The sequence below is a fragment of the Lycorma delicatula genome, chromosome 9 (genome assembly GCF_047948215.1).
Source record: "Lycorma delicatula isolate Av1 chromosome 9, ASM4794821v1, whole genome shotgun sequence".
NCBI lineage: Eukaryota > Metazoa > Arthropoda > Insecta > Hemiptera > Fulgoridae > Lycorma > Lycorma delicatula.
Genome location: NC_134463.1, coordinates 86,301,004 through 86,318,199, shown reverse-complemented (window position 1 = coordinate 86,318,199; position 17,196 = coordinate 86,301,004). Strand labels below are relative to the sequence as shown.

The 17,196-nt window shown below is 33.5% G+C and overlaps 1 protein-coding gene across 1 annotated transcript; it reads right to left on the bottom strand.

Moving 5' to 3' along the window:
* Positions 1–189: 189 nt before the first annotated feature.
* Positions 190–16,367, bottom strand: LOC142330702 (forkhead box protein J1.2-like). Its single transcript, XM_075376149.1, has 4 exons — positions 16,154–16,367; positions 10,081–10,256; positions 4,471–4,609; positions 190–548 (listed from the first exon to the last, which is right to left on the bottom strand). The coding sequence occupies exons 1-4, from the start codon at positions 16,365–16,367 to the stop codon at positions 190–192; spliced, it is 888 nt and encodes a 295-aa protein (XP_075232264.1).
* Between the last annotated feature and the right edge of the window lie 829 nt (positions 16,368–17,196).

Below are 17,196 nucleotides of genomic sequence, written 5' to 3'. Positions count from 1 at the left end.
CTGATTATTTTGTGTGTGTGTGTGTGTGTGTGTGTGTGTGTGTGTGTGTGTGTGTGTGTGTGTGTGTGTGTGTGTGTGTGTGTGTGTGTGTGTGTGTGTGTGTGTGTGTGTGTGTGTGTGTGTGTGTGTGTGTGTGTGTGTGTGTGTGTGTGTGTGTTGTAGATGCTTATTTGTATATGTTGAATTCATTTACAGTGAATCTAATAATGAATGCAGTAATTCTAATTGAGAATCATCCAAACCAATGTTTCCTAATAACAAGTTAGTCAGTTCATCTTCTGTTTCAGTCATTATGGACGGAACAATGTTTGTTGTCATTGTCATTGTAGTAGTTGTGGTATTTGCCAATGAAGTTTCTGTCATTGTAACTTCATCAAATAAAGCTGTATCATTAATTATTACTTCAGTACAACTAATATTATTATTACTATTGCTATCACTATTGCTTATATTATTATTATTATTACTTAATGCTGCAGCAGTTACTATATCTAATCCTGTTTTACGTTTAGAACGATTTCGTTTTCGATTACTGAGCCCACTGCTCCCTGAAAAACAAAAATAAAACTTAAGAAACAAATTAAATTTTGAAATATAAAATTTCCAAAATATTTGTGTTTTTTTTTTAAATGGATTGATAAAGCAGCATTAACCAATGTATTGGAACCTATCCAAATAAAGTTTCAACCAGCATTGATGAAATATTCTGTTTGATAAAAGCCTGTTTATTAATTGTTTATTTTGTTTGGTTGTCATTTTTTATTTATTTCATGTTTTTTGTTTTTCAACATAATTTTCCTGTAATTTTTTCAGATTATCATGTTGTATTAACATGCTGTGTGACATGGAGTTTAGAATATTTATAAGGGTCTGTAGTTCTCTTTCACACCTGATGCAGTGTAATGCAATCTGATTAGATCAACCAGAGTATACAGTTAGTATAAACTCATGATCTAGTTGATAGAACTCTACTTTAATATACCAGTTTTAAGTTACATTTGTAGTATCCAAACTCATAATATTTTACACGTAACCTAAATAGCAGCTTCATTTTACCTGAGTGATTTGTTTTTGAACCCTTTTCATTTATAATATATAAATAATGAAAGTTCAGCTTACCAACAATTATAAAATGTTTCAATATATATTAGCACTTTTGGATCTTCATCTATCCTCAGGAATATCCATATAATTAAATATAAAAATTTTACAACTACTCACTTAAAATAGTATAAAACAGAATAAATGAAAAAAAATAATAAACCAAAATTTTATATATACATAACAGTTAATTGATTGTCATTGTATTAAAAGTATAGTAAGTTGTACATTAAAGTAAAAACATCTCAATTGTTATGGTAATTTGAAATGAAAGCAGTTTGGCCAACCTAATAATCATTAATTATACTGGTGAACAAAATTAAATTTTTTGTTTGTTAAATGAGCGTGAATGGCTGATTCTTGTAGTATTTTTATGCTGATTTCGTATATGTTAATAGATTTTTTCTATCGAGCTCATTTTTTTTTATAATTGAAATTTGAAAAAAAAATGTATGGTGAATGTAATATGACAATACATTACATGCATCTTGTACTTACCTGAAATATATTTCTTTTGAATTTTCTACTGTAATTTGCTGTAGGTAGATCCTACCTACAGTTATACCTACTGTTGGAATCTAAAGAGATTCCAACAGTAGTCGGCTAACATTTTTGGGTTCCATTTTCCCTGGTATTGTGTTATCTTCTGATAAAAGCATTCTCCATGTTCATCACTGATAGCACCAAAATTGTTTGGAAAGTATATAAATTTGAATGAATGCAAGAAATGGATTTTGAGTGACATGCTATTGTAGTTTTGAAGGAGTTCACTCCAAAGTGCTGTGAAGTTAGTGGTATTATGGTTTCCAAGGAAGTGTTTACCACATTTTGAAATGACTTCCATGCAGCAACCTCAAAGTCATTCAAACATTCTTCAAATGCTGAATCACTCATTAGTTTTCTTATTTGTGGTCCAACAATACACCTTCCTTTATTTTAGCATTGTTTATATTAGGGAATTTGTTTTTTAGAAACTGAAACCCTGCACCATTACGATCCAATGCTTTAAAACTTTTTTTGAATAAACCTAGCCTAATGTGTAGTGGTGGAAGATAAACTTTTTCTGGTTTTACTAATGCCTGACTAACAATAATATTCTTCTATAGTCAGTACCCCTCTCTTTGGCCACTGCTCTTTTATGTACTGGTTTTTTCTATTCCTGCTGTTCCACTTGCACAAAAAGCAACAGAACTTAGTGTATCCAAGCTGCAGTCCAAGAAAAGCACTGTTACTTACAGATCTCCACAAATATGCCATAAATATTTCTCATACTGAATCCTGCTCAATACAAGTTTCATATTTTCCTAAGACTCCTTCATGTGAACAGTGTATGCTAATGGTATTGATGGGTATTAAATATGTAGTAGAACAGCTTTCAAACTATGCTTCGACAAGTCAATAAAATTTTTTTTTTTTTCTGTTTAACCTCCGGGGCCGCAGTTAAGCATTACTGTATAGAGGATGAGATGAACGATTTGTAGCGTGTGTGAAAAATTCCATGCCTGACCGGGATTCGAACCCGGGACCTCCGGGTGAAAGGCCGAGACGCTACCACTCGCGCCACGGAGGCTGGCTCAATAAAAAGTTGCCAGCCATCAGGATGGTGCATATGTCCCAAAGCTTCCAGTAAAGAGCCCACATCATTATAGTATAATACTAAGTTTTCATACTGAGAGAAGAAATGTTCAAAATCTGATTTTGTCATGGAAAGCACTTACTGTACTGTTTGGTTGTAAAAAATATCATCCTTTCAGTCTTGATGCCAGTATTTCTGTTTGATTTTTTGATAAATTTAGATGACAAAAACTAAATCATTTAATTGTGACTGATTAATTAAATGAGATCCAAACTATTTTCTAAAAAATTTGGATCTCTTCTTCATTGCCTGACAAGTCAGCACAAGTTTCTACATTTTCATCTTCATATACATTCTATGTTTCTGGTGGTTCTGGATTTGGAAGCTCTTGACTATGTGGCACTGGCTGCATGGTAGAGGAAATATCAGGGAATTTAACAATATGTCTAGCTTTAGCTCTTATCCCAGATATCTTTATTACACAGAAATAACAGTCGGTGGTGTAATCCTTCAGTTCTCTTCAAACAGTTGGAATTGCAAATGTCATGTGATGAGATCCATTCAGCCAAACAGTGAACAATGTTACACAAGAAGCATAGCAAATATGAGGAACCCAAGATTTGTCCTGGTCACCTAATTTACATCAAAATACAATTCATACGACCTTTTTTTATCAGTGGAGTAATATTTCTTTTCTGAGACTTCAGTGTTACCTCACCACAGATGCAGCAGAAATTGCATGGATGATTAATACAACTGCGATACATTGTTAATACATTACAAATAACTAATATTGTTTAAGAAAACACTTTATAAACACACTAATTTAATGAACATACACTCACTTTACTGTTAATAATTTTAAGTTAGTAGTTGCAAAATCTTTCTATTAATTATGTGGATATTCCCTGAGGATGGATGAAACTGCTAGAATATATTTAAACATTTTATAATTGTTGATAAGAGAACTTTCATTATTTATATATTATATATAAAATACCATTGGTGCCAGGTTATGAAAATTTAACCTTTTCATTTAGCATAATCAAAATTCAATGGAGTAAGAAGCAAGGAAATAAAGCAACATATTGAGGCTTTATAAACCATCCGATAAAAAGTTTGTCAGATGTCATAGAAAGAAAACTGAATGCACAAGCAAAATTAAATTTTGAAAAAAAAATGTTTATTCAAATGAAACAAGATTGGAATAGCAAATTAATTACTACCATATAGACAATGCAACTCATTATCTAATAACTGTTATCAGTTCTATTTTCAAAGCTTATTTCAACATAATTTATTTTAAGCTGATGGTCAAGTAAATTATTCACTTTCAAGAAATGCAATTTTCAATTCAATGATATGTTATAATCCGCTAAACAGTGTTTGTGCATAAAATGAGTGTGTGTATTAAATTGAATCTTGCCTAGTAGAAAATGATTTATTTGTTTTCCCCTCTAAGTTACTTAGAAATACTTTCTGAATTGTTCACACTAGCCCAAATTAACTGAAAATTTATTTCTCCCAAAAAGCAGTACTGGGATGGCATTCCAGTATAAGTGCATCCCTGCTTATACACAGATTTATTTGCCTAATTATAACTTTGACTAATACAGTATTACTTCATTTATGTTTTGTAAAATACATTTTTCATATATTTAATGAAGTAATTTCTAATATAATTTTCTAGAAAGTAATATATAACTTTTATTCCCCATTGATAGTTTTATTACTATTACTGATTTTGAAATAATCTTTAAAACTAATTGCTATATAAACTGACACATACTAACCTAAGCGTCTTCTGTTCCTTTGCCCTTCTTCTAAACGTTCTATATCAAGTCGCCAAAATCCACCTTTACCTGGTTCATCCTTTGACCTAGGCACTTTCACAAAGCACTTGTTTAATGATAGATTATGTCGTATTGAATTCTGAAAGAAAACAGAATGGATTGTATGTATTATTTAGGCAAACTGCATTAATCTTATTAAATTGCATTAATCTTTTGTGAAAAATGAGAAATTAAGAAAATGTTTTAGATTTGTGATAAATGGTTCTGTATTCTACATATACTCATATAATTATTGTTTAATAAAAACATTTTTACAATAATGAGCCACAATATCTTCCTAGTAATCATTCTTTATGTCTAGGAATTCAAAGACTAGTGAATCACAAATACTTTGCCAGTGTGGCCTCATTTAAAGTTGAATGAGTATTTTTTTAAGGGATACTTTGTCAAATACTTTGCCAATATGGCCTCATTTAAAGCTGAATTATTTTTTTTAAGGGATAAGGGATTTATGTTAATATTTTATTTGAAAGACAAAATTAATGCTACTTTTATTGTACGAGTATGTTCCTTTTATCCAAATAATATTTGTATATAAAATAATATTGAGATAAAGACCATAGTTATTTACGTATTTCATTTCAAATATGAGTAATCTGCGTGTATATATTCTTCTTATTGGTTTTAATTTTGTATTAAATATTGGTCTTTAATGAACAGAAAAGGTTTTTCTGTTACTCTGATCCATTATAAAACTCAAAATCCAATTCTATAACTCCAATCCTATGAAATGTGTCGGATCCAAGGAGCTTGAGGGAAAATCTTTAAAAAAGTATTGTACTGATCAACGTACAGTAAGGTGATTAACTGTTCCTGAGCGAATAAGAATTGGCTAACTATGTGTCTGTGTGCGACCATATATACCAAACCAAGACGTTGATTTCGGTCCCAGGGCTTTGGTTTCACAACAAAGATAGTTGCACAAAGGAACAAGTTTGTGTGCATTATGGCTGAACAGGCATGATGATAGATCATGCACTGGAATAGAAAAATGTGTTAACTGTAAAGGACCATATTCACCAAGGTCACGGGAAAGTCCCCTCTATAAGAAAGAAAAGGCAGTATTAAAAATCTGTATGAGCAGAAAGTGTCCTTTCCTGTGGCTTGTTGGGAGTATAAAAAATCCCCCAACATGAGAAATCCAGCACAACCCGGTGTTAGTTTTGTACAAACTCCTTCTAATAATATGCAAAAAGAGAACGAATGCGCATCGTGCAATGAATTAACAAAAAATGGAAAAGATCTTGTCGGACCAAGTAAAATCACTCACATCTTCTATTACAGCACTGAATACAAGCAAGAAGTTTACTTTTGCTAGAAAATCTGAAAGTGGTTTACCGAAAACCACTTCAATCAATCCACCACCAAAGAAAATTCCTGCTGCACCTACAATGCAGCAAACTATCAAGATCCCTATGAAGGGATCTACTAAAAATTTGTCACCTGGTATGGTATCTCCAGCCTTCCAAGTCTCCCGCCATCTTGAGGATATGGAGGCCGATGAACTGCCAGAAGAAGCAAAGCACATCTTAAAAGTTATTAACAGCAAAAAAAAAAAAACTGGATAGTATTTGACAAATAATCTGCATGCAGTTTTGTAATAACAGGAAAAGAGTACAGTAATTATGGGTACAAATGTTATTTAATGGAATGTTTGTGGTCTCTGTTCTTACTGTGAAGGTATTGAAATCCTTTTAAAGGAAGAAACTTCCTTAATACTGTGCCTGAGGAGACTCACCTCCCTCCCCAGGATGATGTGTGTCCTTTCACAGATACATTTGCGAAAGATGCCACTATCAGACTGAGGGCAGATGGGAAGGTTTTCATAATGGAAATATTGTGGGCAACCCATGTTCTGCTAGTGACACATTATCCCCGCAATCGCAGTAAAGATACTGATGCCACTCAAAATGTATATCTACAACTTATACCAGTGAAAATGATTTGTCCAGTTTGTTTTTACAGATTCCTTGCCTAATAACTGGCTATTTCAATGCCCACCATTACTCTTGGGCTCAACATCGTATTCATCCCAAGGCAACTATAGTTGATCATCTGAGGCAGAACTTAGATCTCTGCTTATTGAACGATTGATCGTATACGCTTGTGTAATCTTCACCAGGTACATTTTTGTGCATTGATCTGTCCATATGTTCAGCATCCCATGTCTTACGTGGGCTGTCTTCAAAAATTTCTTTGGAAACGATCATAGACTGTTTGTTATCTCAGTTCGGTAATAATGATTTGCCTCAGAGTCAGCCACGCAGGTGGGTGGCTCAGAATGTGGACTGAATCGGATGCAAGGATTCCTTCGGTCAGTATGGCAAGAGCAGTAGGATGATCTACTAACTCTCCAAGTTAACTCACCAAATTCTTGGTAGCATGAACGAATTCATCCCTTTAACATCTGGAAAGCCAAGGTGGCCTGCTGTTCCTTAGTGGGATGAAGGTGTGTACTAAGAGATCGGCACAGGGCTTTACATAATTTCTATAATTTCTATTACATAATTTCTATGCACCTTTCACACTGCGAGGGCTGTTTGCCGTTGAATGTTTTGGTATGCTAAACGAAAACCTTGGCTGAGTTTTGTGGATTCCATTTCTTGGACAGCACCATCATCTGCTGTATGGAGAAAGGTTCAAGCCATGTGTGGATTAGCACAGTCACCACAGTTGATTGGAATGGAAAGCAGGGGAAACCATGCCAACTGATGTGGCAAACACATTTGGAAGGTCGTTTGGGGTAGTTTCACTTACATCATCATACTGTCCTAACATCATCAACTTATATCTCACTAATTAGTGAGATATAAGTTGCAGCTAAAAAATATTTTGTTTTTGATTGGTGACTCGAAAAATGAATTAAACATACCTTTTTCTTACTATGAGCTAAGGTATGCCTTGATCGATTCTCGTGACACTTCCTCCGAAAATGATAACATCAGGCTCAATATGTTATTACCTCTCCAGATACTGAATTACGACATCTTTTGTGTACAGAATGTTCTCTGACCAAGTGTTTCCAGATTCTTGGTCAGAAAAACTGGCCTTACTCCCCTTACTTAAAAACTCCCCTTACTAAAACCTGGTGAAGATAAATCATGCCCCACAAGTTATCGTCCTATCTCCTTGACAGTACCCTGTGCAAGGTGATGGATTACAGTAACCCATCATCTAATGTGGTACCTTGAGAGAAACACCCAAGGTGTTAGGTGTTTAGAATTGTGTTTTAACCAATGACTGATGTGGGTAACACATTTGAAGAAGCTGAAGGTAATATGTTTAAAAATGCTAGACATGCTGAAAGTTTTATCTAATACTCAGGAAGCTGATTGAGTATGCATGTTGAGCGTTTACTTAGCTCTGGTCTGTTCCCGATTAGACAACGGCTGCGTGGCTTAATCGTCCGCTTGGTCTAACGCTCTTAGAATGCTCTATGCAGTCCATCATTCATTCATCATCTTGCTACATGTACATTTTGTTCAAGCGCTGCAGTAAGTCTGCTGGTGGAAAGTGGTGAGCCGTCTCTTTGGAATGGACTAAATCAAATGATCTGCTGTTACATAGCTCATATTAAAGTGCAACCTTTAATCCAACCTCTAATACGGTGTTCTCAAACCAACTTCTTAATCGATACCAGGAACATCCAAGATCTACTGCTCCACTAGGTATCTGAGCTCTGTGCCTTTTCTTAGCACTAAATATACAATCATCTCCAGTTCTTACTGTTGCTCCATGTTATCATAAAAAGAATAGAAATCCAATTAAATTACAAGAAGAATTCCATACTATTAAAATAGTGTGAATCCTGATGCTATAGTTTACATGGATGGCTCCAAAAATGCTAATTTTGTTGGTTGTGCTTTTGTGGTTACCAGTAGAACATACAAGTTTGACCTTCCAGCATTGTCATTATTTTCGTTGTGTGGCTGTATGCTATTAATAAGATCTTAAATATAATTAGCCCAACATTTCGACATGTACTTGTCTGCTATGATTCCATGAGTGCCTTATAGGTGATAAGTGATATGTACTCCAGACTCCCTATTGTCTATGAGATTCAGTATGTTATTTCGCAAATGACTCAATGTAATACAACTATGAGATTCTGCTGGATTCCCAGCCATGTTGGAATTTCAGGCAATGACTGCACTGAGAGTGTAGAAAAAGAAACTTGTTTCCAGCCTCCTTTCACCAATCACATTGAGCGGCAAAGTGAATGGAATGCTACCATCAATAATAACTTTATGCAGTTAAGAACAGTGTGTCACTGTGGAGCTCCTCGTGCAGAAATAATTGTCAAGAGGAGATTATTATTTGCGGTTCACTCATGGATGATGACTCAAACAGATCCCCCCATTTGTGCTCGCTGTGACTGCCAACTAACAGTGGACCACAACCTTGTCGATTATGTTTGTTATGCGGCATTGCATGACAAGTTTAAACTAGAAAATGCTAAAATAATATGCTAAAGAATAATGCTAGAAATATGCTAGAGAATAATGAAATTATGTTATCTTATGTTCTACGATTTCTTAGGGCTGTCTGTTTACATTTAATTATTTGAATCTTTGATTATTTGAAAACATACTACAAAAATGTAGTATGTTTCAGCTGTTTATACCTTCTTCTTTTTCCTGTTTAGCCTCCGGTAACTACCGTTTAGATAATTCTTCAGAGGATGAGTGAGGATGATATGTATGAGTGTAAATGAAGTGTAGTCTTGTACATTCTCAGTTTGACCATTCCTGAGATGTGTGGTTAATTGAAACCCAACCACCAAAGAACACCGGTATCCACGATCTAGTATTCAAATCCATGCAAAAATAACTGGCTTTACTAGGACTTGAATGCTGGAACTCTCGACTTCCAAATCAGGCGATTTGGGAAGACGCGTTAACCACTAGACCAACCCTGTGGGATCCGCTGTTTATACCAATGTTAATTTTTAATATTTATTTATTTAAAATATAATATTGTGTCCAGGTACTGTAACAACTATTTGTTTTGCACCCAAAAAAAAAAAAGAATTCAAATGGAAGTTCCAGGTTGAATCCTGGTCAGGCATGGCATATTTCATATGCTAAAAAATTCTATTGGACAAAAAGACCAAAGCAGTTGATGTCCATAACTAAATAAATAAATATTTATAATCAATCGGTTTGCTTGTCTACAAATCTGTAAAATTTTACATTAGTCTATTGGATTTTAGTTGAAGAGCATTATTATAACAGTGTATTGTTATAATTATACTTTTACATTACTCTTCACATTATTTTTCATTCATTAACAAAGAAAATTTGAATTAAAACATATCACAGATCTCAAAGTCTTTATTAATTTCCCACATTAAATGTGGTTTTAACTGCCTTTTTGCTGACAGAAATGAAAATACTTCTATTTCATTTATTATTTATGGTGTGATTAATATATTTATTTATTTTAATAATTAATATGGTGTAATTTATATATTTATTTATTTTAATAATTAACTACACAAACTATATAGTGTGATAAATTACTCATTTCATATATTACTTTTGTGATTACCTGCCATGTAGGATCTGCATTACGGTAATACATGAAATTATCTCTAATCCATGCATATATTGCAGATAAAGTCATTTTGTTGTTGTTTGCTCTCATTGCCATACATATTAAGGTTGCATAAGAGAATGGTGGTTTATGGTCACCACATGTTCTGTAGTCTTCTGCGCTGGCTGGATCTAAACAAACAAAAAAAGTATTAAATTTTATTCTCTACTCGTAATAATTTTTTAGTTGTTACTGATCTATAAAATATTATTTAATTTTGCAAATGATTGACATTATTAACTTCTCTTATTATAATATATATTTTTTATTTGAACATGGATATTATGGCCACCATTTTTAGTGTTTTTATTAATTACTTTTAATATTTGTGTATTATACTTTCACTAATTCTTTTAAAATCTTAACAGTAATATATAAAACATAAAGGCGTTAACGAATGGTGTAATTTTTCTCATGTAGGCAGAATAACAAATTGAGGAAAAAGTAATAATTATGATTGTTGATTGAAAATGAGTAAGTGTATGCTGTTATCAGGAAAAATAAAAACTACCCATGAAATATAAAAAGTGAGAATTTAAAAAATATTGTGTCACTTGGTTTTGATAAAAAAAAACTGAATGCCACATCATGGCAAAATATGTGCCATGATCGCTAACAATGATAAAAACAAGTTTGAAAAATGTCATAATATTGATCAGACTCGGGTGTACAAAAAATCTGATTTGAAAAAATCAAAGCACAATCAATACGAATTTGGAAAATCATCACTAAAATGCATGCAGTGAAACACTTCAGGTCATTCTGATTGCCTTTATATTCCCGTTTTTTATCAGGAATTTGTCCTGGAAAATCAGTTGACAATAAGAAATTTTATTAGTAAGGCATCAAGAAAAAAGGCTAGTGTGTGTAAAGTAATTAGCAGATGCTTCACTTGCTCATGCACTGTCATTGAAGTAAAATCAATGAGTTTTGACAAAAACTGCTACAACTGTTGTTATTCAACCCTTTTACTGCTGTGGTATTTTTATTTCATTAAAAAGTAAAATAAATTTAATCGTTTGCTGTTTAAAAAAATTATAGAAATTATAGAAAATTTGCTGTGGAGGCCTATGTTCTATTTCACAGTCAGATTTCCAGGAAGCTTACCAACAGTGAAAAAGTGTTGGGAGCAGTTTATTATTAATGGAAGGAAGTAATTTGAAGGCGATAAGCCAGAATAACATATAAATTATCAAATAAATATTCTTTAACATAATCTTGGAGAGGGTAAAAATTATAGAAGACAAAGATTGAAGTTTTGTATGAAATAGATAATTGAGGACGTTTTACCTAATACATATTCTGAAGCTAAAATGTTACAGTGGATTTTAGATAATCATAACACTTTGAGACTGCAACCATACATCTATTAAATGGCTGGCTCTGAAAGTAACATTAATGAAAAGCGAGAAAATGTACACAAGTAAAGTACAGTACATACTAATTATTAAACCCAATTTAACACATATAATTCAGAATTTTATTTGTAACACAGTATTAAACTTTCATAAAAACATTATTAAATTACAAAATTATTAAACTGTTTTTATAGTTTTATATCATTTATAAAAAACAAAGCTTGATAACAGAATAGAGGTACAAGTCAAAATAATGATTGCCTTTTATTGTCAGTAATATTAAAAAAATATGTACTTTAATGTTTTTTGCTTGATTCAACTCCTTGGAGACTCTTTCATAATGTGGCATTCTACAACAGTCAAGTATATGGCATTCTACAAACTTGCCATGAACTCGCAGTTTTGTTAGCGGGTTTCCCTCATTACTTTCTTGCATAAAATAGTGCTGAAGTCTATCAATGAATTTTTTACATCTCGTGTAGATATGCATTTCACTTTGGTTCATCCTCATCTTCAACTTTGTCCAGTTTTTGAACAATCTTTTTTATAATTTTGTCATTACTCCCACACAACTTGAAAGAATTAGGTACTGTACAGATCAGTATGTACAAAATATTTCTCTTATTGGTTAAAGGGAAGTTACCTCCCTCCCTATACCATTTAAACAATAGTTAAATGACTTAGAAAACTAATAAATTTTGTTATTTTACCAGCAAAATAAATAAATAAACACATGAATTTATGTGCCTTATAAGCGGCAATCAGAATGTTATAGTAAATGAATAATACCAAAGTCAGTCGATTGGTATATTTTTATTTAAAACTCTTTTCTAAGACCTTGATCTTGTTTGAAATTATACTTTCAATTATTATTAAAAATAAATTTTTCCTGAATAGAATTAAGTCAATATTTGCACAGGGTTTATCTAGACTGATGGGAAGGCAGAGCATTAATAACACTAATGGAAGAAGTAGCTGTTTTCTAAGTTCAGCTTTGTGAGGTGGTAATTCTGCTGATGAGCTTGTCCAGAAATGTACTTATCTAAAAAACCCAATCTGTTATTAATTTATCAATCACGTGAAACTGTACCTCATACTTTTCCAATAATAACAAAAGATTTAATTACTTCCATTTGAATTGGGCAGTATACAGATTAATTATGTACTCAATCTGTGTACACAATTATGTCACACTGTTGGGGAATGTGGCCTGATTGGTTAAGGAAGATTAACATACTTATGTTTATTAATGGGTTAATATCCTCGTGAGCTATCAGTTATAAATGATTAATTTATCAAATTACAAAATATCTGTTCATATCAAAAAAATTTCATGAGAATAGGTTTTTTTCATTCAGTGTTAATTAAAAATGTTTTTAATCCTTAAACACACAAACTGAGTTAGGATGAAAATTAATTGGAATAAAATGGATGAAACATACACTCAAAAACAATTAACAAAAATAAAAAAAAAAGTATTTTGATTATTAAATTATAATCATAAGTTTTAAAATTAATTTAAAAAAATCATAAAATTAAAAAAAAAAATTAAAATCCAAATTTATGAACAACAAAAAAAAAAAATACAATCTGATTAAGCACTTCAAGAAAAAGCAAAAGGTTAGCTTACATATATTCTGCATTAGCTAAAATAAATCATACGTAGGTTTGTATTATCTTTTGATATTACAGGTATTGTTTTATATTTTATGACAGCCATTTTTTTTTTGTGGTTCTTCATTAATGTATTTATTTTGAGTGTTTTTTTTATACTCTCTGTATTATGGGTAACTTTCTCTCTCTTTACTCTCCAGTAGAGAAAATCTGTATAGTGGTAATGTTTTCAAAAAAAAAAGGATACATAATTTTTTGCTTTAAAGTATTTGCTGTAGTTTTTATTATGGACTCATCCTGACCCCATAGGGGAAGACACCCTTCATGTAGCAGTTTTGGTCGCCACGCCATCCCCTTTGTATCTAGCCCTTATAGGCATTTACCGGAGGTCATCTTCAGAACCTCAGAAAAAGGCATCTTTCAGCCTTGTTCTTCCCTCGGTCTGGATGCCACCGATGCGAATACCACATTTGATATTCCCATCGGTGTATTACTAGGAAATGAACTCTTTGAAACAAAACACTATGCCAAGTCTTTAACAATAATACTGAGTGACATGAAGGAACTGAAATTAAAAGCCTTATAACACAAGAACAACAAAGCCAAAACACAGGAAAGACCAGGCGGAACCACAAAATCCCTCGGCAATCCGTTCTCTTGCCAGGTGAAATTTTCAACGCTTACCCGTTCGGTCCGGTTTTTCCAATTCTGACGGAGATCTAATGTCGAGCCGACAAACAGTCTCCGTTCGCATAAGTTCGTATTTTGCTATTCGTAAATTACATGGTATGCGTCATCTAGTTGCTCACAATTTGGACACACCTGAATCCACCAGGCCAAATCGCTGGAGGCGATTGACCTCGGAAGGCGCAATGACTAGAAAGAAATTTCGTCACACAATTGTTAGGGTGAACTCAAGGGGCGCTCCGCAAACCAACAACGACATGCAGAGACGCCATGCGTATAAGCGCCAACCCTCTGCCTCATCCCATCTGGCCTCCCCTAAAGCATTGCCATGCCGTTCTATCTCGCGAATATTTTCTGAAGTCAATTCACTTGTATTTTTTTTCTTTAACCCCCGGTACCACCATTAGGTATTACTTCAGAGGATGAGGCGAATGGTTTGTAGCGTGTGAAAATGCCATGCCTGACCGGGGTTCGAATCTGGGACTTCCGGATGAAAGGCCGAGACGCTAACACTCGCGCCACGGAGGCCGGCGAAATCAATTCACCTTTTTTTCCCCCTTTTTTAAGCACTCCTATGGAAACCGGTCCCCACCGTTAAGCATGAAATCAATTCACCTGTTTCTTAGAAACATAACGCTGCTGCTGCTTCTCTGCCGCAATTAAATCTATCGGTGTCACGTCTGCAATCGCCAAGATTGCTTCCCGTGAAATAGTACGGTAATCTCCCGTTACCGTTAATTCATCCTGGTAGCTTTTAAATTTTAGCCTATCCGTCCAAATAGGGGCCGCATATAATATAATTTCCTTGCACACGCCCTTATACAGGATATACATAGTCTTAAAATTAAGACCCCAATCAAGACTGACCACTCGTCGAATACCAAAGAAGACACGACAGGCCTTCTCCGCGACGTAATTAAGGTGCCTCTTGAACTGCAATTTCTCGTCAAGAAACAACCCGAGGTATTTTTGAACTTGAACATATTTAATACGAAGGCCTAACATCGAAACACGAACCTGACGCCTCACTGCCAGACGACCTTTAATGAGCATCATCGTGGTCTTCTCCGGGCTAAACGTAAAATCTTATATTAATGACCCCACAACTCAAGTATCCTGAATTCCTGGGTGGCTCGGAACTCAACCATCATCCGCGTGCTTTCTTCGACCAGCAGAAGCCCATTGTCGGCATAAACCACGATTAGACACCCGCGGGTAATATCAGCCGCAGAAGGGAATCAAACTCCACCACCCACAACAATAGACCCAACACGCTGCTCTCTGAGGACAACCTTTGGACAGTGTCTTGCCTATCTCATGCTCGCCTTCGCGGAGCAGCACATCCCGATGCCTGAAGTAACTTTGAATTACTCACAGCACTATCAGTGCATTGTCTCTTTTGTAACTGATAAATGACGGAAGGCCACCACAGGTTATTAAATGTCCAGGAAAATTTTCAGGACATATTCCTCCTCACTAGCTCTTACTAAACTCATCACACGGAGTATGGCGTCTTCGGTGCCCTTTATGGGACAAAACCTGTACTGATTTTCCATCAATAAGCTTTGTGAGATAAGCTTCTCATTTATGTAGAGGTGCAGAACCTCTTTAAAGACCTTACTAATAACCAGCAGCAACGTCAAGGGCCTAAACGACAAAGTAACAACTGGATTCTTATCATCTCCTTTAAACAACAATTTAATAATACCCTTCTTCCAACATACCAGGAAGTATCCTCCAAACAGCAATTTGTTAAACACACGTGTGATTGTTTTCACAGTAACTTCAACTGAGTGAACAAGGAGCTGCCATTGAAGCCTGTGGCCTCGCCCCTACCTAATATACTACAAGGAATGTGGTAGTAAAATTTAATACTATAACATGTGAAAAATATCATTCCTTATCAGGTTTCAAATCAGGAACTTCTGAATGGAAGATGGAGACCGCTACATGCCAATTTATAATTAAGAGTTCACTATTTAGCCAATCTCTGTGTTAAATATAGTGATGCGTTATTTATAAGGCTGAATATCACATGGATTTCAGAGGCGTTTGAAGCCAATATGCCACGGTACATATTGGCTTTGTAAAGACAGCAATGGGAAATTATTTCAACCCTCAGTTTTCGTAGTACTCAGATTGTTGAGAATGATTATGTAATACTTGTGAGGGTGACTTGTGTCATTCATAATGTTGCAGCATTATAGTTATATGGCCATATCATAGACATATTTTCTACAATATTTTTTAAACAACATTTTTACTATGGATATTGTTTGTGTAACAATCAAAATTAACATTATTTTTAATCTGTAAAAATGTTTTGTTACTTTTTCATTTAGCTAATCATAAAATACTGGATTTCTTACTTAGAGTGAGTCGTAGTGGATGATTTGATTTTTTGTTGTTGAAACTGTTCTTTGATTGTATTGTTGCTGAACCATTCATTTTTGGTGAACTTGGAGGTGTTGGTAATGATGGTACACTCATGATGTTTAAATTGTGGAGCCAGTTTAAACTGGGCAAATCGACATCTGATGTTCGACATTCTTCTTCTTCTAGTTCTTCTACCACCACTGACATCACCAAAATGATAGCACTAGTTTGTTAACATAACCTGAAAAAAAGAACAAAATTTTATTATATATTGTACTTGTATTGACAAAATATTTATTTGTATCTTCATGTTAAAATAAGTATTATATTTATTCATTTTTTAAATTCATACGTAATATTTATATAAACAATTAAAATGCTTCACTTTCTAAATACGTGAAAGTACACTTACCAGAAATTCAAGAATTGATGGAAATCCTTCATAAGTAATCATATAAATAAATAATTCTTTTATTCTGTTTGGTACATAGTAATACATTATACAGATAATTTTAGGAATGGGTAATTATGGTACTGCATAAAAATAAAAAAAAACTGATGTCGATGACAGTAGAAAAGAAATCTATTAAATTTTAGCAAAATAAAAACATATATTTAAATAATGTTAGGAAGTTCTGATTATTACCAACAAATTTTTTAACTAGAGTGATATGTCTGATAATTTATTCATCATTAAGTATTCATAAATCTAAAATTCAAAAACAGTCTTGTATTTCATTTTTTTATCTACAAAAGCTGTATGTAACCTTATCTTTTCAAGTATTCAAAGGAAAATTGGGGGAACTAATTTGATCATCAAAATGGAAGATTATAATTTCTCATGATTGAACACCTGCAGTTGTTTGTTTTTGATGGCATACGTTGAGGAAACAAACACTGTGTTACGTGTAGTGTTCCATACCTTATTACAGAAACTCGATTGGATATAATTTAGGAATCTATAGAGTTTGGTAAAATAATAATTAACAACATCTAGAAGTGCTTTAATGGTATATCTTATTTACCAAGCATCCAT

Excerpts from the sequence above, each read along its gene's own strand:
- LOC142330702 (XM_075376149.1), bottom strand. The coding sequence starts at position 16,367 with ATGTCAGTGGTGGTAGAAGAACTAGAAGAAGAAGAATGTCGAACATCA. Across the intron at positions 10,257-16,153 it reads TCCACTACGACTCACTCTAA|ATCCAGCCAGCGCAGAAGAC; the intron begins GTAAGAAATCCA and ends TTGTTTGTTTAG. Across the intron at positions 4,610-10,080 it reads ATGCAGATCCTACATGGCAG|AATTCAATACGACATAATCT; the intron begins GTAATCACAAAA and ends GTTTTCTTTCAG.